Source organism: Vespa velutina, chromosome 21 (assembly GCF_912470025.1).
Source record: "Vespa velutina chromosome 21, iVesVel2.1, whole genome shotgun sequence".
Classification (NCBI taxonomy): domain Eukaryota; kingdom Metazoa; phylum Arthropoda; class Insecta; order Hymenoptera; family Vespidae; genus Vespa; species Vespa velutina.
The window spans coordinates 337,286-361,811 of NC_062208.1; the positions used below are offsets into that span (position 1 = coordinate 337,286).

Below are 24,526 nucleotides of genomic sequence, written 5' to 3' on the forward strand. Positions count from 1 at the left end.
TTCAAAAGTATATTAGATGGTCGCAAAAGTTCCTTAAAATTTTTCAAGTTGTATGACTTATTAACTGTCACGTACTGAATAAGGCTGTTTAATGTATTTGAGTGAAGAAATCAAAATTTCTTGCATTTATACTACTATCATATATAAATAACCTAACATTATATATTAATATTTACAATATTTACGATAATACAATAACGATGAAATATTTCTATTTGTAAAATTAGGGAGATCCGCTTGCAAAGAATTTAGAGGAGTACAATATAGTTATTATAAAACAGAAAGATTAAATAACATTCATATGTTCTGTATGTCAAGTGACTAAGCGTCTTTATTTCAGGAATGAATTTTTTATATATATAGAAGAAAATAATGCAGTTCTATCAACAAGAGTGGGAAGTACTGAGTTATAGAATATTGAAGTAGAATTTTATAGTACTCCAATTATATTTATTTATTGGAATTATAATGCACCCTATTGAAGTTTTCTTACATAAAATGTTCACATAGTTCATCCCTTGCTAGAAAACAGACCTTACTTCATTGCTTCATTGAGTTTCTTCCTTCCTCCAAAATATGTCGACGTATAATTGAAGATACAGTAATTACAATAATTTACGGATGATAAAGATATTCAGTACAATAAAAATACATTCGGTATAATTGAACATGATGTAATTAATGTCTCAAATGTGATTCAAGAAAAAAACATAAATATGATTGGAGTTCGCTAATTGTATGATTATAATCGAAAGTATTATAACTAAAAAATTAAGCATACCAGGACCCGATAGAACCTACTTTTTCTTCTCTTAAAAGTAGAAATCTACTGCTGAAGTTTTGCTGTAACATTTCGTTACACCCCGTATGTAGTTTTATTATTAATAAAATTTTCGATATTAAATTTTAGATTTACTAAAATCGGAAATTACTAATTTACACGTATGACGAAATGAGAATAGTAGTAAATTCTAAAATTCTTTGCAAACCGGTATTGATACTGGGCATGTAAACAATTTTGCTATAATATTGTCTATACACAATCCATTTACTGGCGTCATCAATTTTCCGTAGGAATACAAGTGTCTAATAATGTAAATTTTGGTTTATTGAATACCAAAATACCAGTCCATCCTAGGTTGGAGAAATTTATCGACAATGATCTAATGAGTCGTCTAAAAGATACGACATTTAAAAAGATATCCCATGATATCATCATGATATCAATCATGGGAAGCATCAATCAATTTTTTAACTAGCGTTATGCCGCTTATTTTCTTCTTCTCTATTGGCGTCGTTTTGAGTATCTTTATTCTGATCATAGAAAACTATATTATCATCCACAAAGAAAAGAATATTTCCATGGTAGATCGTATAACGTCTACTAAGTACTCAGAATTTTATGTAAAGAGGAAGAAATGCATTAGATATTTTGATAATAGATTACGCAGATCGGAAATGTGCACAGATAAAATACAATTTTAGCAACAACCGTAATGTTCGGTCTAATGAATTTATATATCATGATTATAATTTTTTAATATAATAGGAACACGTTTATGCCTAGATAAACTTTGATATTATTTAGTACAGTTTGAATTTGAAACAGAACTCTTTCATTATATTATTCGAGTAGACGTATATAACACGTTATCTCTATTTATTAATTGTCCGTGCACATATTTTAATTCTTTCAAACTGTTTCGATTTTTCATACTTGTACGAAATATGATATGTCTAAGTATTTTATAATCGAAAAACACATTTCAATTTTCATCTGTTATGAATAATTTCTATTTGAGCGGTATAAATAATTGAATTACGTTTCCTTAGAAATTTTCAATTATATACTCAATTTAAGCTGCATCTAAAATAAATAATTTCAGTGTCTATCTGTGTATTTTTAGATAACGCATTCGTTGATGTCGTTCTCAATTGCGAACGCATTTTTATAACTCATGCATTCGTAAAGAGTTCAATAGTATACGTGCGTCATTTTTTGATTTTGTTCATCACTTGATTATTTGATCCAGTTAATCTAGCGTGCCCGATTACTATTTTTTCGGGTAGGTCCATAGACTACCAGTGTACCATCTAATCGTAATCCATATGTTTTATTTTTAAGAACAATATATGAGGTCGTTAACTTGCTAATCTAACACACAAATTGGTTTCACAATGCTGTTTTTAAATAATCACTAAAATTTCAATAGTTATTTAACTTATGTAATACATTTATGTTTTACGTTATGACATTTTGTATGGATTTTTTTTCCACTTGTTTCCGTAGATGGAAATTCTAACGATGAATTCAAACGGAATTCTCCGTAGTTGCAATCTCTAACTGTGTAGGTGTGAATAAATTGTTAAGACGTAAGCTTATACGGTTCGGCTTGAGCCAATTTGTCGCAAATCATATCGAAAGACATATATCCGTTGAAATGTAATAAATAAGTCACGTTATTATCCTCTGATATCTTGATAACTGCTATCACTACTTTGAAACATTGTATCCATCCCTTCCAATTTGTATTATCCAAAACGAACGATTTCATGATGAATAGAACTTGTAGAACACTAACTCTGCCATTATTTTCGTTACACTTAGTATTTGAAAATATTCTGCGTGAATTTCTTTGTTTGTTTCTTTGACTGATATTTATGATCGTACGTATGGCTACGTAATATGCTTTAAAATTTGCAATGTACTTCACTTTCATCATACTTTCATCATATTCTCAACGTCAATTTATTGTGTAGGTCAAAGAAAAGTTAAAACAGGTCATGTAAATGTTCATTATTTTTCATATTTTCTGTTCTCTTACTTCCTATCATATAAGATCAATACGTTCGATGGCTAATGCGAAACTGCATGAATAATTAAATGGAATAACGGAGATTCTATCGTTTGTATTGTTCACCTATAGTGTTTACGTATGGTTTGAGCGCAGAAAGTCTATTTATTTAGTTAAAGATAAAATCATTTTCTTCGCATTAATACGCACATGAACATTGCGTGACTTACGATCTACACTACAATCATAAATGATCTGAAAATAATTCTTTCAATAGTTTAAAAATTTAGTCTCTTGTGATCTTCCTTTGCTGTCGGTTAGACGATATTTCATTTTCGCTAAAAGTTGTCGAATCGTTCAAATTGAAAAATAGCCCAATAAATAATTCAATTGACAGACGAAAAAATGGCGTTTATTGTACTATTGAAGATACTTCTTCTTCTTTTTCTTTTTCTTCCGAAGACCGCAAGTTTAATCGAATTTCATTCAATCGGCGAAGAACAAACTTTTTTTATCATAGATATTTGCAAATTACACGAATTGAAATCTGTAATATTTTTATATGCCGAATCTACAGAAGGTAAATGTATTTTCTATTTTCTTCTCTTCATTTCTATTATATTTATATTTATTTTGCTCAGAAATGGAAATGGCAACGATGATATTCAAATATAGGCGGACGCTATCTCGTGAAGGAGTTGCGAGCACCAATTTGTACTTTTCACAATTGCATGAATCATCGTATTACTTAAACCACATTGTACGACCGTATTATATAGTGGTGATCTCAAATTACAACGCAATGAATCAGTTCTCATTAGCAACAAGTACCTATGACATGTCTTCAGCTGTGTGGCTAGTCATATTCATTTATAAGGAAAGTAATTCCGATTATTGTCACAATCCACCAGGTAATATATTTCATTTAAAATTCAACTCTGAAATGATGATCCGTTGTGGTACGGAAAACATTTTACGAGAATGGTATTCGATTGATACGCATCAAATCGAGATTAATGATGTAGCAACTTGGAGTTTAAAGAATGGAATCAATAAAATGGTTCCAGATTTTATTTACGAAAGAAGATATAATTTACAGGGTTTAATCATGAGAGCTACTGTAGTTAAGGTAAAATATTCTCGTTTTTATTTAACAATAAAATTTTTCTCTATTTTCATCTTTCTTTTTTCTTTGCCATTTATAGGGTTCACTATTCACAATTAAAAACAAAGATGGTGAATTAGACGGTATATTTGGTAGAATAATAAGAAAACTTTGTGTAGCTCTAAATTTTAGTTACAACGTTGTATCAGAAGTAAAAGAATATGGAAGGTGGGATCCAGAAAGAAAAATTTGGTCTGGAGGAATTGCGGAATTATATACTGGACGTGCTGACATTTCTATTTCAGATTTTAGTATTACAAATGATAGATTGAAAGTCGTTGACTTCACGCTCCCTTTGTTGAACTCTAAAAACATTCTCGTCATTCGAGTACCAGAAAATTTAAGGATTCAATTGTCATCTTACTTTTTAGTACGATTATTTGCAATAAAATATTTTATTGTTCCCTTCTTCAGGTATTAACCCTTATAAATTAAAAAATTGTTATTTTTATAGACTTTTACTCTTTCTGTTTGGATTGCTGTGTTTGCCGTATTAATTGCTTCATCGATTTTCCTGATCTTTCTCAAAATAAAAAGTACAACCAAATGTAAAATAGGATATTTATTGATCGATAATTTTTTAGAGATTTGGGGTATATTTTGCCAACAGGGAATTGCGGGTTTGATTCTATGTTTCTTGAATTACGTTTCATTTCACGTTTCTAATAGGTATATTTACTCAAAGTATTTGTTGCTGTAGATTTCTCTTATAAATCTTCATTACGAATAGCATACTTCTCTATATCTCTTTTGGTTATCGTCTTTTGGGCCGCCTATTCAGCTGCTTTGATAAGCTGTTTAATGTCTGTATTCAACGTGTTACCATTTAATTCATTAGAGAGCTTCGTTGCAGACGGTACTTATCAGCTTGCAACCACTCGTGGTTCGGCTTATTACGATAAGTTTGCAGTAAGTATGATACGTACATCATAGTATATGTACATATATAATCTGCATCTATCTACACATACATATATATGTATAAAAAAATAAATATAAAAAAACAAAAAAATATATTTATTTGTAGAATTCGAAAGACCCGTTAGCAAAGAAGGTAATGAAGTTGATGCTAAATGTTGAAAAATTGCCCATTACCGATCATGAAGGATTCGAAATGGTACAATGAAGTATTATAAAAAAGAAAATTAAATAATATTTATTTATATAGTGCGTAATCTAAATGCGGCAAAATTTCAGGATTGAATTTCTCATATATAAAGAAAAAGAAATAGGCTTCATCAATATGAGTACGGAAATACTTAAACTGCGAATTTATAGATTTTCAAATAGAATCTTATATTTCTCCAATATTTATTCACTGGAATTATGATCCAAACTGTTGACATTTTCTTAAAGATATGTTCAACATGTCTAACTACTGCTTGAATACAAACTTTACTTTATAGCCCTGTTGATTTCCGAACTCGATTCAAGATACACTTACGTATAATTGAGAATATGGTAATCTATTTGCGAGTGATAAAAATATTCAGTATAACAAAGAAGTAATCAGATTTTGTTACATATTTAAACAGAATGTAACTATTGATTCAGATTTAATTCCGAGGAATAAAATAATCATGATCGGAAATATAATCATGTGATAATATCCAACTCTAAAGTCTAATAACGCGAAAATTAAACATTTTGGGACCCATATTGACAGAACCTATTTTTTTCTTCTCTACATATGAAGAATCCATTTTTGAAATTTTGCAGTATAGTTCCGTCGTACACTGTTTATAGTTTTATTATTAATATTCGTTATGAAATTACAGATTTGTAAAAATTGGAAACTAGCAATCTACACGAGTGACCAATTGATCGCTGCAGAAAATCTGAAAATACCATGCAATATAATTTGTATTGAAACGGGGCATACAGACAGTTCTGCTATGATTTTATCTAAATCTAATTCGTTCATTGACGTCATCAATTTCCAGTAAGAACACAAGTATCAAATTATATAAATTTTTATTTAATATAAGTTATAAGACTAGCTCATTCTAGATTGCAGAAATTTATCGACAATGGTATAATGAATCATTTAAAAGATAAGATATTTAAAAAGAAATCCCATGATGTGATCAAGCATCAACCGGTTCTTTTAATTAGCGTTATGCCGCTTATTTTTTTCTTCTCTATTGGAGTCGTTTTGAGTATCTTTATTCTGATCATAGAAAACTATATTATCGTCCACAAAGAAAAGAATATTTCCATGGTAGATCGTATAACGTCTACTAAGTACTCAGAATTTTATGTAAAGAGGAAGAAATGCATTAGATATTTTGATAATAGATTACGCAGATCGGAAATGTGCACAGGTAAAATACAATTTTAGCAACAACCGTAATGTTCGGTCTAATGAATTTATATATCATGATTATAATTTTTTAATATAATAGGAACACGTTTATGCCTAAATAAACTTTGATATTATTTAGTACAGTTTGAATTTGAAACAGAACTCTTTCATTATATTATTCGAGTAGACGTATATAACACGTTATCTCTATTTATTAATTGTCCGTGCACATATTTTAATTCTTTCAAACTGTTTCGATTTTTCATACTTGTACGAAATATGATATGTCTAAGTATTTTATAATCGAAAAACACATTTCAATTTTCATCTGTTATGAATAATTTCTATTTGAGCGGTATAAATAATTGAATCATGTTTCCTTAGAAATTTTCAATTATACACTCAATTTAAGCTGCATCTAAAATAAATAATTTCAGTGTCTATCTGTGTATTTTTAGATAACGCATTCGTTGATGTCGTTCTCAATTGTGAACGCATTTTTATAATTCATGCATTCGTAAAGAGTTCAATAGTATACGTGCGTCATTTTTTGATTTTGTTCATCATTTGATTATTTGATCCAATTAATCTAGCGTGCCCGATTGTTACTACTTTTTTCGGGTAGCTCCATAGATTACCAGTGTATCATCTAATCGTAATCCATATGTTTTATTTTTAAGAACAATATATGAGGTCGTTGACTTGCTAATCTAACACACAAATTGGTTTCACAATGCTGTTTTTAAATAATCACTAAAATTTCAATAGTTATTTAACTTATGTAGTACAGTTATGACAATTTGTATGGATTTCGTTTCCACTTGTTTCCGTAGATAGAAATTCTAATAATGAATACTAACGGAATTCTCTGATATCTTGATAACTGCTATTGTCACTTTGAAACATTGTTTCCATTCCTCCCAATTCGTATTATCCGGAACAAACGATTTCATTTTGAATACTACCACTGCCGTTATTGCCATTTTACTATATGAAATTCTTTCTTCATTTCTTTGTCTAATATATTACTAGAAATACATACGTTATGTACATAACGAATAAAATATTTTGTAAAACTTGTAATGTATTTTAATTGAATCCTCGAACTGATAATGTTTGAGAACCATTAATTTGTGTCGATACAAAATAAAATTATATAATCTTCTATAGATAAATTGATGTTATTCATTAAACGAAATTCATATATATTCGTTCAAATGTATTCTGACCGTAAATTGTTTTGTTGACTGCTAGCCTCAATTGTATCGATCATAATCTCGATTAAATTATTTTAATGATAATGAAATTTTAATAATTTCTTTTAGCATTTTATTGTTCTATGTACCACAATATATACATGTACGTAGATATATATGATAAAAAAATAGATGTATATATACAGATGTATATATACAAATATATATGTATGTGATTGTGGGTATGTGGTATGTGAAAATGTATTTCTACATCAAAGAAGATAAAGAAGCAACATAAAAAGAATGAAAAGAACGTTTACTGATCGATATATAAAAAATCTGTACCAGTAAAGATAAAATCATTTTATCCCGATCGCGACGTGACTTCCGATCTATATAACAATCATAATAAATTACATGACAATAATTCTGTCAATAATTTGAACATTTAGTCCCGTGTGATCAACTTACGTTCGGATTGAAATTTTCTTATTTAGTATAGAACTTACTCGTTCATTCATTCAACTATAAGTACCACTATAATAATATAATAAACGAAAAAATGGCGTTCGTTGTACCATTGAAGATGCTTCCTCTTCTTTTTTATTTCAGAAGACCGCCAGATCATATGAATTTCATTCGATCGGCAATGGTCAGACTTCTTTTATCATAGATATTTGTAAATTATACGGATCGGAATTTGTAATATTTTTATATGCCGAATCGACAAAAAAATTTTTTTTTCATTTTCTTTTCTTCATTTCTATTGTATTCTTTTTACATTCTTCTCAGAAATAGAAATGACAACAATAGTGTTAAAAGGGAGGTGAGCATTTTATCGTAAAGGGATTGCAAACACAAATTTGTATTTTTCACAATTGCACGAATCATTGTATTACGAAAAGCGAATTGCACGTCCGTATTACATAGGAGTGATCTCTAATTACAACGCGAGTAATGAGTTCTCTTCAGTAACAAGTCATTTTGACATGTCTTCAGCTAGTAATATTTATTAACAAGAAATATGGTTCCGATTATCGTGACCATCACATTTTGATGAAATAATATATTTCATCTAAAATTCAACTTAGAAATGTTGGTCCGTTATGGTACGGAAAATATTTTATGGGAATGGTATTCGGTTAATACGAATCTAATTGAGATTAATGATGCAGCAACATGGAGTTTAGAGAAAGGAATCATTAAAATGGTTGCAGATTTTCTTTACGAAAGAAAATATAATTTACAGGATTTGATTATGAGAGCTACAATAGTCAAGGTAAGATAACTTCGTCTAGATATTTTTTTATTTTCTATTGAAAAAGAATTGTCTCTATATTTCTTCATTTTATTTCTTTTTCATGTTTAGGATAGAACATTCTTAAGAATGATGATAAATTAGACGGTAGAATAGTCTGTAGAATATTAAAAGAAAGTTGTGTTATTCTTAATTTTAGTTTCGATATTATCTCGGAAAAAAATATGGGAGGTGGAATCCAAAAGAAAAAACTTGGTTTGGAGCAGTTGCAGAATTATATACTATATTTGCTAACTTTTCTATTTCAGATTTTACTATTACTTATAACATATTGAATGTTGTTGATTTCACGTTTCCTCTTGTCATCTCCAAAAGCTGTCTTTTCGTAAACCAGAAACATTTACATTTAAATTGGTCTTTTTACATTTAAATTGGTTTAATTACATTTAAATGGTCATCTTATTTTCTAGTATGATAAATTCCAATCAAATTTTATCTTTTTCTCTTTGCATTAATATTCATTAATCACAAAATGTTTAATTTTATAGACTTTCAATCATTTTTTTCGGACTGCTATATTTAGAGTATTAATTGATGCATCTTTATATATATATATAAAGATATATTATGAAGATTTTAATTCAAGTAAATATTCATGTTTTCGTACAGAATCAACGATCGAAAGGCTAAACTACTTTTTTCATGAAGTAATGCGGATTAATGCGCGTTAGTTTTTGTTACGTTGTGAGGCCGCGTCTTACACCGGACCAGCTTTCTTATCGTCAGAGCTACAGACCCACTGGTTGCGATGAATAAGGGCGGCGGCATTACGCTGGAATACCGTTGAAGGACCTCAGTAAAATATCGCTCGCCACGTTCCTGCAAATTAATTGGAGAACGGATGTTCTTTTAAAGGATCCTGAAAGACTCGCGAGATAGCAGCACGATAATAAATATTGCTCACATTGAAGCTATCACCGTATATTGATGAAATAAGATACAATTGTTTGTGTAATGATGTGTAGTTAGATGTATTGCTCATTTCTGATGGATTAATAGCCAGTAATGTATTATAATGAGAATCGAGAGTCTAGGTGCCGTGAGTCTGAAGTATGTAACTTGACTAACTTTTTGGCGTCTTTAGAACTATCCACGAAGACTGCAGTGAAATTATGAAAAATAATGAAAAGGATGGAGTTGAAGTAAGATCTGAGCATGGAAAGGGAAGGAATAAATGCTAATTGGTCGGGGATGGGTCAGAATAGTTCGTTGGAATGTTTAAACATTCCATGTGTCCTTTTTGTTCTAGTGATTATGTAAACTAGAATATTTCAAATCAATGAATATTTCAGGACTAGGTGTCAAACAACTCTTGCCTCGTTTACTTTCTAGGCGTCTAATTTCACTATTTATTTATAGTCTGGCTCGACATATTGTTAAAAACTAGACATTTGACTAAAAATGCCTAAATCTGGACAAAGGTAGCCATGTGTTTTTCATTTATGCGTTTTTTTAGCGAGTATCCAACGAGTTCCCAAGGGTAAATATTTCTAATAGTGATATATGATCCTTAGGAGAAAATACCGTAAACAATTGAGGAGCGCATGTGCGTTATATAACATAATGTGCACATATTATTAATAAAGAATAATAAAAGATGCGATTATTGATTAAATATTTCATAAAGGAACACTAATAATTCATTATTAAAATTTTCTCTACTTTCATCTATAACAAGGACAAATGTTTTCCAATGAGGTTATGTATTTGTAGATTCTAAATTTTATGATGAGTATTATTTTAGAATTTTTTAAAAATAATGTAACTTATTTCGACAAGACTCTGAATTTGTCAATTGTTGAACGCGATAAATTTAACCGCGTTCTCTCAAATTGATGTGAAAATGCAGTCTTTTAGAAAAATCTTGTGGAGGATGTGAAATAGATGCGTGATAAAATTCATTTCGTAACTTTATTTTATATTTTTGACGCATTGAAATAAAAAGGAAAAGATATACTTTTTGTTATTGTCTATTGCTTATTGTGTAACATGAAACTGAGTGAGTCAGGACCAGTGTTGCTACTAATACTCGATTGTCTTAAAGTCTTTAATATAGAGGTTGATTGATCTAATGGTTTCTCTCAGAATATTCGTGAAGGTAATCATGAAATGATGAAAAGGAAACGGCAATGGAAAAGGAGGAGTTCAAATGAGATAGTGCATGGAAAGGAAAGTAATAATTCTTATTGAATGTGTCAGAATAATTCGTATGTATATGTGTATATTATATATATATACACACGTATGTATGTACGTATGTACGTATGCATGTATATATGTATGTATGTATGTATATAATAATATTGTATTAATAGAATCTGCAATCAGTCTATGAAGATTTAATATCCGAATTTTGTTTTCCATTCTCCTGATACGTTGTAAAAATATAATATGTCTCAATTCGTTTATCAACACGAATTCGATCTATTGAACGATAAAGACGTTGCATTCTGTTTATAGAATAAATATCAATGCAACCTTAATTGCGTATCATTGATCATGTTAAAAACGTAAAAAACGAATGAAATATAAATGAAAATATTAGAAGAATTATATAGAAATTGAAGATGACAGAAATATGAAAGCTAATGACAAATCAAATGATTATTAATATAACATGAACAAAAAATCAATAATTCACGTGATGCGACAATGTTTACAATTACTATATTCTCCCATCGATTAAATTTGGGTTCAGTCTGAGAGAAGAAAACCTATAAAGGATCTCATTTTTGAATTTGTACACATTTATATAATAATTGTAATTTAAAGGAATATATTTAAGAATTTGGAAATTAGTAATAAAAAAGATATTGAAGGGACTTATCAATTAATTACTAAAAATATCAAATCATTTCAAATAATGAGGTATTGGTGGATGATATTTGATTTATGCAGTTAGTACGTATTTATTTTTCCTACATGTTATTAATTATTACGCACAAAATTCCTTACCATCCATAACAATATAAAATAAAAGGAACATATAAAAGATGTAGAAAAATTTTAAAAAATATTCATATGCTTATAAAACTTAAACTTTTGTTATGACAATTAGCAATGTCTAATTATGCCTTCGGTGATGTGAAATTTAAGATTCTCTATTTCCCGTTTGCATTCAAATTCAATACTCAATAACTGAACCAAATAATTTTTCCAAGTATTTAGTAATCGACTGGAGTCTGTAATAATATTATCATTTTCATTTTTCACCATTTCCGTTCTAGCTTGGAATCTCTTTCGAAAATTATTTATCCCATTGTACATATCACGGACGTTACTACTTTAACAATTTTTAACTATTTCTTGACCTTTTTATACATACTGTTATTATTTTTTATACATTTAATATTATTATTATTAGTAATATTGTTACGAGTCAACTTAGAAGAGTTTGAAATGAACTCGAAACTAGATGGCCGTCTCTAGACATCCAGGAATTTTGACACTTAAACATCAGTTGTCATCTGCCTTCTATAAGAACTCGAACTAAGAGAACGTAACTAGTGAATGTCCCGAAATATCTGAATATTTTATTAAAAGAATTAATCTGTTAAATTGTTCATGGTAAATAAGTTGTTCGTGTTTTAGTTATTAAAGTTCTTCTTTGTTTTAACATGTGGTTGCACGTAACAACATACAGTCTATAATTTATTTTTAATATCTGTGTTTACTATTTAATATTCTTTAAGAATTAAAACAGGAAATTCTTATTTTCCTTATAAATAAGGTATGTAATTATTATTGAAGTAAAAATACATATTAAAATAAAAAACGAATGGAAATTATATTACAAATTATTCATTAATCCAATAAAGAAATAAAAAAGATTTTATACAACAGTGTTGTTGCATTTATATGTTTTATAAGTAGTGCTATAAAATTAAATGATTAAAGAAGCTTACTTGTAAGTAAAATTCAATCATAATTGTATGGAGCGCCTTTTTCGAAGAGATCAAATTGTAGTACTTCTATATTGTACCGTTGTCGCCACATATTTTAAAGTCTAACATAAAACAAAAGAATTGCAACGCGTCTGCCCAGCGACGCCATGACATGTCATTCTTTGCGTCTCGTGTACTATTAGGACTGAAGATAGACGTGTCCACATCACTGTCCTTCAACACCTCCTTTATTCATCCACTCAATGTTTAAAATTTCGAAATGAGATGAACAGTTTATTTTTAGTATCTCTCAATTGTTTAATTTCTTGTAGATAAAATTAATGTATTAACAGGACAAATAAAGGCTTCCATCGAGTAGAATGGAATAGACAACAGATGCTTTTTATTCAACCCGGATGTTTTAATACGCACTGGGATTCTTATTTCGATTGTACTTTTAATCGTCCCAATATCTCGAATGTCAATTAATGACAGAGTCTGCATGTGGTGTCCTGTCACCAGAGCTAACAATGAAGCCAACTTCATTGATAATTTTTCAAGACTTAATTCGTCATTACATCCCCATTTTCTTAAACAATCCAAAACCAATTCCACGTATAGTCATATTTTGCTTTTGGTGGCCTTACTTAGTTTCGATATTCTTTTAAAGAATCTTTTAATTTCTAGATTTTCCCCAAGTTTAGAGCCATGAACAAGAGCAATAGCTAATCGAAAGCTATTTAGCGACCCATGCATATCCCCATTATTGTACTCAAAAGTTAAAAACATTAACAAATTCTGGGTTGTACTAGGAAGGGAATCTACTCCGATATTGTTATAAAATCTCTACCATTTCTTCAGATCAATGTCGTAATGTTTCATAGATTCTCGATTCAAGGACGCTATCATAACTTCCATGGACTGATTTTAATGTGTAAGCTCTTCTGATATAATTCCTGATACCAGCGTAATCCTCTGCCATACTGGGTCGGGTTGCCTGTCGAATGTGATAAGTAAATTAATATTTGATTTAAAGTAAAGTGGTTCCGAATTAAGCATTGACAAAAATACTGTAAACCAAGCTTGCGTATCCAATGTGGTACCACTAATATGCCTCTAGCTTTATTAGCCCTAATTTTCTCTACCACCCGTAGAATAGTAGAAAATGGTGGAAAGACATAAAAGAAGTACGTTTTCCAGTTGAGAGTGAAAGCGTCAATTGTTATTGATTCTCGATCTTTTTTCCACGAAACATAACTCTTGCATTTAGCATTAGTTCGCATGGTAAAAAGATCATCACTAGTCTACCAAACCTGTGTACAATCGCATCAAAGGCTTTGTCTGAAAGATTGCATTCTGTCTCTGGCTCCAGTCTTCTAGACTCGAAGTCAGAAACAGAATTATCCTCAAAGCGAATGTAAGATGCAAATACCCACAGCCCTCTCTCCTCACACCATGTCCTGATTTCCTCAGCTAGCTCCTTCAACTGCAGGATCCGTATCCCGCCATTTTATTGATGTAGGCAATTGCCGTAGTATTGTCTACTCGGCTATTATTACAGACTGCTCTCCAACCTGAAGTTAGAGCGTCAGGGAAGATTTCTATAACTGGATTAAATGTTTTGACAGATTTTTTAGCCACCAACACATTTCTACTCCACCAGTTATGACCATTTATTAAACTAGATGTGATAGCCATGTAAATATCGTAATTTTCTTTGTTACAAATAAGAACTAGAAATCTTTCTCTTTCGAAGCGACGCATATGTACTCTGCCATATTTCAATGTTGGACTCGGGAGTACCAATAAAAGCTGCTAATTCTCTAATCTTACATTTTTTAATCCGATTAATCTTTTTAATTAACTCGGTTACTTTGTTTTTCTTTTCAATTGGAAGTTCAACTACCATTTCATTAGAATTATAAATTAAACCCAAAAGTTTACATCTTTTGGATGGTGTTAATTAACTTTTTTCAAAAAATTTGTAATAACCCTCAAGTTTTTCAGCAATGTTAAAATAATCTTAGTACTTTTCGAACACGACTCAAAAGACGGGCCTATTATTAGAATATCATCCAGGTAAATGAATAGTAGGATTATCAATAGTCTTAAGTATGAAACTACGGGTTTCATAATTTTTGTAAAGATATACGGAGCAATATTTAGACCAAAAAGTAAGCAGATAAATTTATATATTTTATCAAGGAATCTAAATCTCAAGTACTTTCTATCAGTTTTAGTCACAGAAATTAAATAGTAAGCATCTTTCAAATCGATAGATACCATAAAATTTATTATAATAATTTATTATTATAATCAATAGATACTATAAAATTTAAAGACAGCAATCATCTAACAACTTTAATGTCTTCAAGCATAGAATGCTCGGCGCTAATAAAATCATTGAGTTTTTTTAAGAATTAAAATTAAACGAAAGTCTCCGCCAGGTGTATGGACCAGAAAGATGTTAGATATGAACTAACCGGCGGAAGAATTCGTCTCTTTGATAGCTTCCTTTTTAAATAACTCGTCTATTTGCTGTTTTAGAGCTACTTTTTCTTGGTCCTATCAGTTAGGTTCTGAGGCAGGATGAGTCTGTTCTACTTTTCTAGAGAAACGGATTTTAAACCCATAGACACAGCTCAAGATAGTCGAATCGGAAGTAATTTACAACCAAATTGGAAGAAAGATTTTAAACGACCTGCTGGACAACCTACGTCGTTTTCTAGGATCACTTCTTGGTGTTCAAGTAACCCTTTTATAGTTGCTAGTGGCTCCGATAAGAATTCTGAATTGATGTTTAGATGTTCTGCCCACTCGTCGTCGGATTTGATTAATTGATCGGTGTGTATGCCAAGCGACGAGACGGGTCTTCGAGCTTTTTATCTCACTATTTAAACTTGATTGGCCAACAAGCTTAAATTTTTTGGAGTATGACTTTAAAAGCGGAGCTGCATAAAATTTTTCGTCCAAATTTCCACCGAATAGCAATTCACTTGATGAAGTAGATTAGAGGATATTACATTTAGAAGTATTAATATTTCTAAAAATTAAGCTCCTTCTAATTTCCGATTCCTCGTGTAGCAAATCTGCCAAGATTCTAGAAACACCACCCAAAATTTCTAACATAGCTAATTTTTGGTCCTACGGGAGTTGCAAGGTCTTTAACATTAGCTTAGTTATACCAACAAGTATAACCTGGTGATATACGACCCTATTTCTCGACTATACGATCATCCCTTTTGACAATACTGTTTGGAATATTAGCTTTAATTTTGAATTTAGGGGAATCTAGAGATAGATCATTTTGCGGAGATGGAAATTTTTGCAAGAAAATCTATTTCTCTACCGCCGAAAGGCCTTTGTTAATTATCTCTTCGATTCTCGCAGCAAGATCTCTGTGAAGTGACTAAGAGAGACCATATCTGGTATCAATCACTCCCCAATTATTTGTAGAACGTCTTGGTTCAAAAGTTCTTCTATAGTATTTAAGGGAACAGCTGAATCAGTATCATTTGGTGGTAGCAGTTATTTGTATCTACGAGTCAACTCCCAAGACTAAATTATTATCTGGCGTAGCTTGAGACTCTGATGGCTCGCAACCGCTTTTTTTATCATCAATGTTATCAGATATTGTACCTTTCTGAACTCCCGACAAAGACTCTTCATAGTCATCACTGTTTAGACTGATTGAATGACTTGACCTACGGTCATTATAGTCTTTATAATATTCGATCTCTACGATACGTCTATATAAGCTTGTATTGATTATTTCCCTTTTTCGCATACATAACTATTAGTTTCGTATGGGTTAGGTAAGTAAAGTAAGTAGACTCTGTTGTAACATTTATCATTCTCTTATATCAAGATATGAAAATCTTTCTTTGATGATAGCATACACGTCGCAATGTTCCATGCGAGATTTGACGTCAGTACGAATTTGTTTCTGATAAATGCATTGAAAATAATAAATATATTTTACGCATATATAAATTAGTATATAAATCTGCGATAAAAAATAACTACTTGTCGAATATTTTCTTAAAAATAATTAGTGAATACTTATATTATTTTAATAAGAATTACAACGAGTTCATTTCCATATTTTCTATGAGGTAGAATTCCCAGTGCTTTTTTTACGTGATCTCTTCTCTAGGACTCTAGTCCACTTTATACTACTTCGACTCTTACTATTACTAATACTATTATTATTACTACTACTACTGATAATAATAATAAACTTAAATATTATTTATATACATCAAAATATTATTTAATACTAAACATATCGATGCTTCATGTGTACCTATTTCTATCACAGCAGGTCAAGTGACGCGTCTTCATTTATATATTTTACGACAAATACATAACTAAAATTATACCATTTATTATTATATATAGTGTACATAATATATATATACATATAATATATCAATTGTTGTGCGAATGATATAATTTACTCTAAATAGCGATTGTGATTAATGTATTCATTCAATTAAAAGAATACATAAAAATAAGGAAACAAAATTTCCAGTTATTTCTGAATTTTGAAATAAACATTATACAAAATTTATTCATATTTAGCGCATTTATTGCAAATTATTAAGTCCTGAATGACACATTTGTCACACACATTTGTCACACACATATTTTTTGGATTTGAAAGAGATCTTTGTAGTCTTGTTTCCTTTGCAATATCTTATTTGACATTTTTTTCTCACACATGGGCCTACATTTATTGACTTTCCTTGTATATCTTCTTGTTCTCTGTGTTGCATATCTTGTAAATCGCCAGCAAGTTTTTCAACAAATTGAAGTACAAATTGTTTCAAGTACAAATTTTTCCCGGATTGCTTCTTTATATAAAACCCACGAATTTATTCCGGCTAAATCAAGAATATTACACAGGCCGTCTTCGAAATTTCGATTATATGGAGTACTTTCGTGCTGTCTGATCCGTCATGTAAAAACCGAATTTATTATAGTATTATTATAGTATTATAGAATCTAATTGTGTCAAAAATTATCACTTTTTCAATTTTTATAGATTTATATTTCGGACACAGTAGAAACACATTTTTTTTGACTTTTTCTCGTAAACTCTATGTATACAATGATTCAATTTGTACAGATTTGTTGAGAAATATGGTATACAATTATCCAACTGCTTTACGAATTTTGGTAAAATTCTTTTATTTCCACGAATGGTTCCAACGATAGTGGTTTTTCTATCGAGTAAATTTGCAGCTAGTGATGTGCTCATTAACTTTAAAAAAATTAATTCTACAAATAAGTATGATAATATATACCAAAAAATTATTACTCGGGTTTTATGAACCGTGGCAGTAGGTAGGTCATTTATTTCTCAGAAAAAAAAAGAAAAACGAATAAGAGAGACATGAATACACTGGATGTAAATAATAATAAAAGTCGTAAAGTCATAACTTCATTGGATAACATTAACTTACTCAATGTTGTTCGAATTAGAGAAAGTCTTTGTTCATTGACAATTTATTATATAAAATCGTATGAAATAATGAGATGCTTTTGTAGTTTTTGTACAATTCTTATTTTATACGGTTAATAATTTAAATCTGGTATAGATTAACTACAGTTATCCATAGGATTCGTTATGTTTATATATTAATTATCTATATATTATATTTATATAAAATAAACATTAGATGTCTCGCCGGCTTTAACATAACGTTCATTTTTATCAGAATTTCTTCTATTGCTATTGGCCGTATTTTAATAATAAACCTTTTAACAAAATAGCAATTATTACCTTTTTCTAGCATTGTGAATTTTTTATCTAAGAATGTAAAATCAATAGTAAATTCATTTTCTAGAATTTATGGTATACAATTTGAATATTATATAAAAACAAACGTAAGGAATAAATGTAGCCACAAGATTGAATGTCAGTCCACGTGCAGAGATTAGGCGAACACCTTACGCCGGACGTAGATCGTTGGCCCATGCTCTAAAAAACGTACTTGTGGATAGAAAAAGCAACAATGCGAGAATGAAAAAGCGAAAAAAATGATCATATAGAAGGCATGATAACAGGGAGTAGAATATATATATAATGTATAATTAATGAGTGAATTTTATTCTTCTTAATATTATTAAATACGATGAAAAGGCATTACTTGTATAGTTTCTATTTAATTGTTATAACATGTCTTTCATTAAATGCCAAAAGAAAAGATTAGTTTAACAAAATGGTCATTTTAGCATTTAAAAAATCTCATCTTTTATTTATTCTTTATCTTCTAAAGGCTTTTTAGCGGGATCGTTTGGAAACAATCTTGTGAATAAATAAAGTATTCCTGCAAGAATTTACATAACTCCATATAAATCTAATACTTTAATTAATATTCATAAATAATATTAACAAACTCCTGCTAAGAATGTGTGAGAGAGAGTGACAGAGAGAGAGAGAGAGAGAGAGAGAGAGAGAGAGAGAGAGAGAGAGAGAATGTATTAAAATATTAATTTGTTATAATTTCAAAATAAGCAATGAGAATGATCTTCGAGGGATCTATTAATTATTTATTCATTATATCAAATTACATGAAATAATTAGTGAACGTTTTCTGTATAGTTTTTATTTTATACACATAATAATTTGTTTCTACAGGTTCTATACTATATTTCACAGAATTCGTTATATATACATACATATATATATATATATATATATATATATATATATATATATATATATATATATATATATATATTTTATTTATTATATATTAATTATGTACGTATTGTATATATATTATATGTTTTAATTAATTTCGTCTTACAAATTTTAATCTTATTGGTTTTAATGTGAGGCTCATATTTAAACCCATTTCCGCAATTTTACGCTTCATCCGTATCTATTGCCGCCGAAATTCCTACTGGTGATTCTTCTCTCAAATTTTTTATTTATTCGCTCGTTTCCGGCCTACTTGAATATGGGTATTCGTCGGAGGATGTCACATTCGACGGACGGGTGGGAAGAATCTGTTTAGATTCAGGAGGATTCCTAGATAGTGCATTCGCATTATCGTTAGCGGTTCCTGCTTTATAACTTATTTCGAAGTTGTAGTCAGCTAGTTTTAAAGCCCATTTTGTTAGCCGAGAAGTTGGATCTTTAACTGATTTTAACCAGACTAAGGGTTTCTGGTCGATAAATAAATTAAATTATCGTCCATACAGATACTGACGGAAATAATGTATTGCGTAAACTATAGCTAATAGCTCTCTTTCGATTGTTGAATAGTTGCTTTCAGCTTGGTTCAACAACCATGAGCAATACGAGATTGGAAGGTCTTTGCCGATAGGGCCCTGACTCAATACGGCGTCGATTGCATATCCCGACGCATCCGGAGTTACATTGAACTCTTTTGTAAAGTCAGGATATTGCAAAATGGATTCTCGACACAATGCATCCCAGAGAGAGGTGAATGCCTTATCCTGTAGTTGGTTCCACGCGAAGGTTACCTTCTTTTTTAGCAGGTCCGTAAATGGTTTCACTAATTTGGAAAAATCTGGAATAAATCTTCGATAGTATCCAGCAAGCCCTAAAAACTGGCGAATGTTCTTGATGTTTCGCGATCGTGGGAACTCTTTGACAGCTTCGAGTTTTTTGGGATCTGGGTTCACTCCATCTTCCCCAATTATGTGGCCTAAGTATAGTACCTTTTTTTTTTAGAAATTCGCATTTATCTGGCTGTAATTTTAAATTGGCTGTTCTCAACCGCTGTATTAACTTTCTGAATTTAATTTCGTATTTCCGAAGCGATTTCGCGTGCAGGACCACGTCATCCAGATAAACAAACATTTCTTCGTCTTGGAGACTTATTAGAACAAGGTCCATAAGACGATGAAATGTTGCTGGGGTATTTTTGAGGCCGAATGGCACACGATTAAATTCGTATCCATGTAGTGTCGAGAATGCTGTCTTTTGCCTACCTACTGGATGTATTTCGAACTGATGAAAGCCCGACTTGAGGTCGAAAATCAAGAAATACTTTGCAGATCCTAACTGATCTAAGATTTCTGTAATATTAGATAGTGGGTACGCTCCCCCTACAATTTTCTCGTTCAACCCTCTATAATCTATTACTACTCGCTACTTTGGGTTTCCCTTCGAATACCTTTCTTGGGAACTACACGGATGGGTGAATTGTATGGCAAGATTATTGACGGCAGGATTATTTCATCTGCCAGGAGTTCTTTCGTTTGTTTATCAATCTCTTCTTTGTAGATAGATGGAAATCTATATTGTTTACTATGAATTGGAATCTCGTCCATTGTTATAATTTGGTGATTTATTATTTTGGTGCTTCCTAATGATTCTCCAGGCAGGTGAAAATAATCCGCGCTGATGGCTTTCTACGTTTTCTCTTTCTTTTTTATTTAGGTGTTCGAGTATCAGAAAAGATCGTACCTGCTCTATTCTTATCCTTAGGTTAACGTGTTTTCCTTTCTATTTGACCTATAGTCTTGGTAACTACTGAGGCGGCAGTTATAGCCTTAATAAATGTAATTGGACCAAATTTTTACTTCCTTTACCCACTGACTTGGCCTTACGTAGGTCGTGGATCTCGCACCGCTGAAGTTTTAAAGTGTGAATTATTATGTCGAAATCTCTTTCCGTAGTATTAATGACCTTGAGACACGCCTGACCTCGGTTATTCTTGACTAACGCGTCTCCTATAAATATATTCGGAAGAGTTTCGAATCTGGGTACGTAACCCTCTTTGACTTCATTATTCTCAATGCGAAAACGAAATATTGTGCATGATCTTGCAGGATCGCGAATTATTTCCCGACCTATGAACGGAATTTCCCTGTCGGGTAGCTCTAATGATTCTTTGGTGTAATTTACGCTCGCACCAATTTCTCCATGGAATTCACAGCTTAATATACTGTCCTGATTGATAGGAAAGGCACTACTTGGAAGCTTATAAGTTTATTGAGGAGATCTATTATAATAGAGCCTTATGTAGATATGTGGTTGCTAGTTATTCCACTAATTCTTATAGCTTATTCCTCATTCACTGCCATTCCGTTTCTGATAGCGTTTGCATGGACGATGTTCACTTCCGAACTCGTATCTTTTATGAATTTGCTTTGTCCGTGCAAAATAGCCGATTTAAAAAATATCGAAGGGGCTTTGGCCGTTGGACAATAATTGTCCACATTTATTCGTCTGTACAAGTTGCTATCGTGGCCTGTTTTGGACGAACATACTTGGTCGCGGGCTCGCCCACATTATTGCGGGTCGGGTCGTATTCGGCGTTTCCTGACGCGGACGCGCCTAGCATTTTGCTGCATGTTTCCAGCATTTGTCTGCCGAATGTCCTGTTCGGTTACATTAATCACATTTTTCCTTAACCTTCGGGTTAGTGAGACACGACGCGTTCCTTTTAGAATCTATCTTAACAGTTTTCCCCTTGGGAGGTGTTGGTAACAATTTCGTCTGGCGATCGTGTCGGGCGATGATTCTTTTGCACGTGGGGGAGGACTAGCTGCTATTTTCGCGTACATAGTTGGCCGTGAGGCATTTCGCGGTTTCATATCCCCTTTTTCCGCACGACTCACATTTCGATTTCTTGACAGCTATCGTTTGAACGACTAGTGTCTTATTCCTGTAAGGGGATTCAGCCCTTTCCTGATCTCGTGCGACTATTTAAGCTATACGGATGGGACCGTTCGATACGGAAGTGAAATCATAGCATCTCTCCATAATAAGCGTGATTTTAAATTCCGACGGTAACCCATTTATGAAGCTATCTAATATCTCGACTTCAATCTTACGCTTTTCCTCGGAAGGTATTCTATTAGGTGGTTTTAATTCTCCCTTCAAGATAATCTGTCTTAAATCGTGCATCTTGCCTATGTAATCTAGGACGTACTCGCTCGATTTCATCTAAGTGATACTGAATAAGCCTCTGTAATAATTCACAGACTTTGAGGGTTGAAATGCTGCCTTTAAGAATTCTCTTAGTTCTTCTACTGTGCTGATTTTTTCTTCTTCTACCACCAAGTACGCGTACCCTTCTAATTTAGTGTGAATAGCCCTTACTAGAGCCTGCTCAGCTTCGGCTGATGGGATTTCTCCGAAGAGTCTCATGGCTCGTTTACATGCGCGCCTAAAACGAAGAGCGGCATATTGTGTCCGACGAAGTTAAGTATGCTTTCCGTTATGTCTCATGCCAATTTGAGCTATGGCATGTTCAGTCTGGGTGTAGCCGTCGGTCTGTATTGTACATGTTGCCTACTTCCCGATTCATTACTCAATTTCCTTTTCAATTCGTCGAGTCCTCGTCTGAGCTTATCGATATCGAATTGCAGATATGAATCGCTTCTGGAACAGCAACGACTCTCTTCGCGTCTGGTTGTGGTATATCTAGAGGAGTGGTTACCGACGTGTATGCCATCGATAATTAAGAATTCATCCCGTTTATCTACATCGCATTCACGGCGAATTAGTAATTGTTCTCGTCCTTCCAATACTATTCTTTTCCTATATACAGTAACTTACTGTTGATCGATATGCTTTATCATATAGGCTAATTGTTCCCTGAAGGAAGAAATTTCGCTCATGACATCTTGAAGGATTTGTTCGCGGTATAATAACGCGCTTTCGTATGCTCTACTCTCTTTTTCGGTAAGATTTACATCCGTTAAAGGAAATCCACGTGGCAAAGTCATTTTGCTTGTTTGTGAAGAATAATGGAGATTAACAACGAGAAAGAATTGAAAATATAAATAAATATAATGTGACGTCAACAGTTGGGTCTTGAATGGCTGCAGAGTAACCGAAGTGCCTGCAGCCTCCCAATTACACCAAAACTAATCACGCGCCTCTTTTTCGGTCAATCCTTTTAGAATCTTACACGGGAGGGAAGCTCTTTTTTTCTCTTTTTCCTTCACAATAGGGCAGTTAAACTGCGCCAGGAAAGATTTTTTTAAACTTAGTTATTCGATGAAATGATGAGAGAGGCTCCGAATATCATTCATCGCGTCTATATTTCTTTCGTGGGTTCCCACTACTGACCCCTGAATTGGTTCCCTCTTGTTAGCGATAACTGAGGAATAATAGGGAGAATCGATTCTCGGTATTCGATACCCTTTCCTTCTCTTTTACAAATTGATTTATTTAGTATAAAATCGGTGATGGAAATTTACAATGAATGACAAGATTATGAGTCTTAAACATCGTAACTGCTAATTGTAAAGAATGTGCTTAGCGACTAACTGCAACGACGCGATCTTAACGACTGACTGCAACGAACTGATGATAACGGCTGCGATGAATTTATCTAGACGACTGCGGATGATAAAGTTCTGACGATGAAGTGTTTTCTGCTGCGGCCTCGCCAGCAACGTCTAGTCGCTAGGCGCGTACTATGCACGCGGTACGCCTGCACGTGCCCCCTTGCACGAGTCGTTCTCTTGCGTTTTTTCTGCCGTCAAACGCATTATGTTGCCAAGAGTGAAAGAGACATGACGCATTTACATTCCTCCACATACTTTTTGTTTTCCATCATCTTCCCATATTTCTTTCCTACGTGTCTTATAGATAATTCTAAATTAGTTATTAATTACAAGCTACAAATGATTATTCTTATGGGGAAAGAGAGGAGAATCAAATGAAAAATGGTATCGCTCTACAACCACACGTATTCTTGTCTATAAGGGTTTCTCTTCTTTAAAGTGTCTTGCATAGTTTCTGCTTGACCTATACACGAAGACGTGATTATATTAATGTACCGTTAAATTTACGAAAGTGATTAGATATTTAATAAATAAGTTACGATCGTTAGCGATTATCCAAAGAGAATTAATAGCAAGG

The 24,526-nt window shown here is 31.9% G+C and overlaps 2 protein-coding genes across 4 annotated transcripts; both read left to right on the forward strand.

Annotated features, from left to right (window-relative positions):
- Window positions 1-3,111: 3,111 nt before the first annotated feature.
- LOC124956231 lies at window positions 3,112-4,159 on the forward strand. Its single transcript, XM_047511740.1, has 3 exons — window positions 3,112-3,375; window positions 3,437-3,924; window positions 4,080-4,159. Exons 1-3 carry the CDS (start codon window positions 3,201-3,203, stop codon window positions 4,083-4,085), a joined length of 669 nt encoding a protein of 222 aa, XP_047367696.1. The 5' UTR covers window positions 3,112-3,200; the 3' UTR covers window positions 4,086-4,159.
- A 169-nt stretch (window positions 4,160-4,328) lies between these two features.
- On the forward strand, window positions 4,329-7,239 carry LOC124956230. Of its 3 annotated transcripts, XM_047511738.1 has the most exons (5): window positions 4,329-4,496; window positions 4,799-4,869; window positions 4,988-5,077; window positions 5,739-5,902; window positions 5,971-7,239. In XM_047511738.1, exons 3-5 carry the CDS (start codon window positions 5,018-5,020, stop codon window positions 6,299-6,301), a joined length of 555 nt encoding a protein of 184 aa, XP_047367694.1. In that variant the 5' UTR covers window positions 4,329-4,496; window positions 4,799-4,869; window positions 4,988-5,017; the 3' UTR covers window positions 6,302-7,239. The 3 variants fall into 3 exon arrangements, with proteins under 3 accessions (XP_047367694.1, XP_047367693.1, XP_047367695.1); XM_047511737.1 differs by lacking the exon at window positions 4,329-4,496 and having other exon boundaries at window positions 4,735-4,869; XM_047511739.1 differs by lacking the exon at window positions 4,329-4,496 and having other exon boundaries at window positions 4,735-4,869; window positions 5,978-7,239.
- Window positions 7,240-24,526: the final 17,287 nt, after the last annotated feature.

Coding starts and splice junctions, on each gene's coding strand:
- LOC124956231 (XM_047511740.1), top strand. CDS start 3,201: ATGGCGTTTATTGTACTATTGAAGATACTTCTTCTTCTTTTTCTTTTT. Junction 3,376..3,436: donor ATATGCCGAATCTACAGAAG/GTAAATGTATTT, acceptor TATTTTGCTCAG/AAATGGAAATGGCAACGATG.
- LOC124956230 (XM_047511737.1), top strand. CDS start 4,762: ATGTCTGTATTCAACGTGTTACCATTTAATTCATTAGAGAGCTTCGTT. Junction 4,870..4,987: donor CTTATTACGATAAGTTTGCA/GTAAGTATGATA, acceptor ATTTATTTGTAG/AATTCGAAAGACCCGTTAGC. Junction 5,903..5,970: donor ATTGACGTCATCAATTTCCA/GTAAGAACACAA, acceptor AGCTCATTCTAG/ATTGCAGAAATTTATCGACA.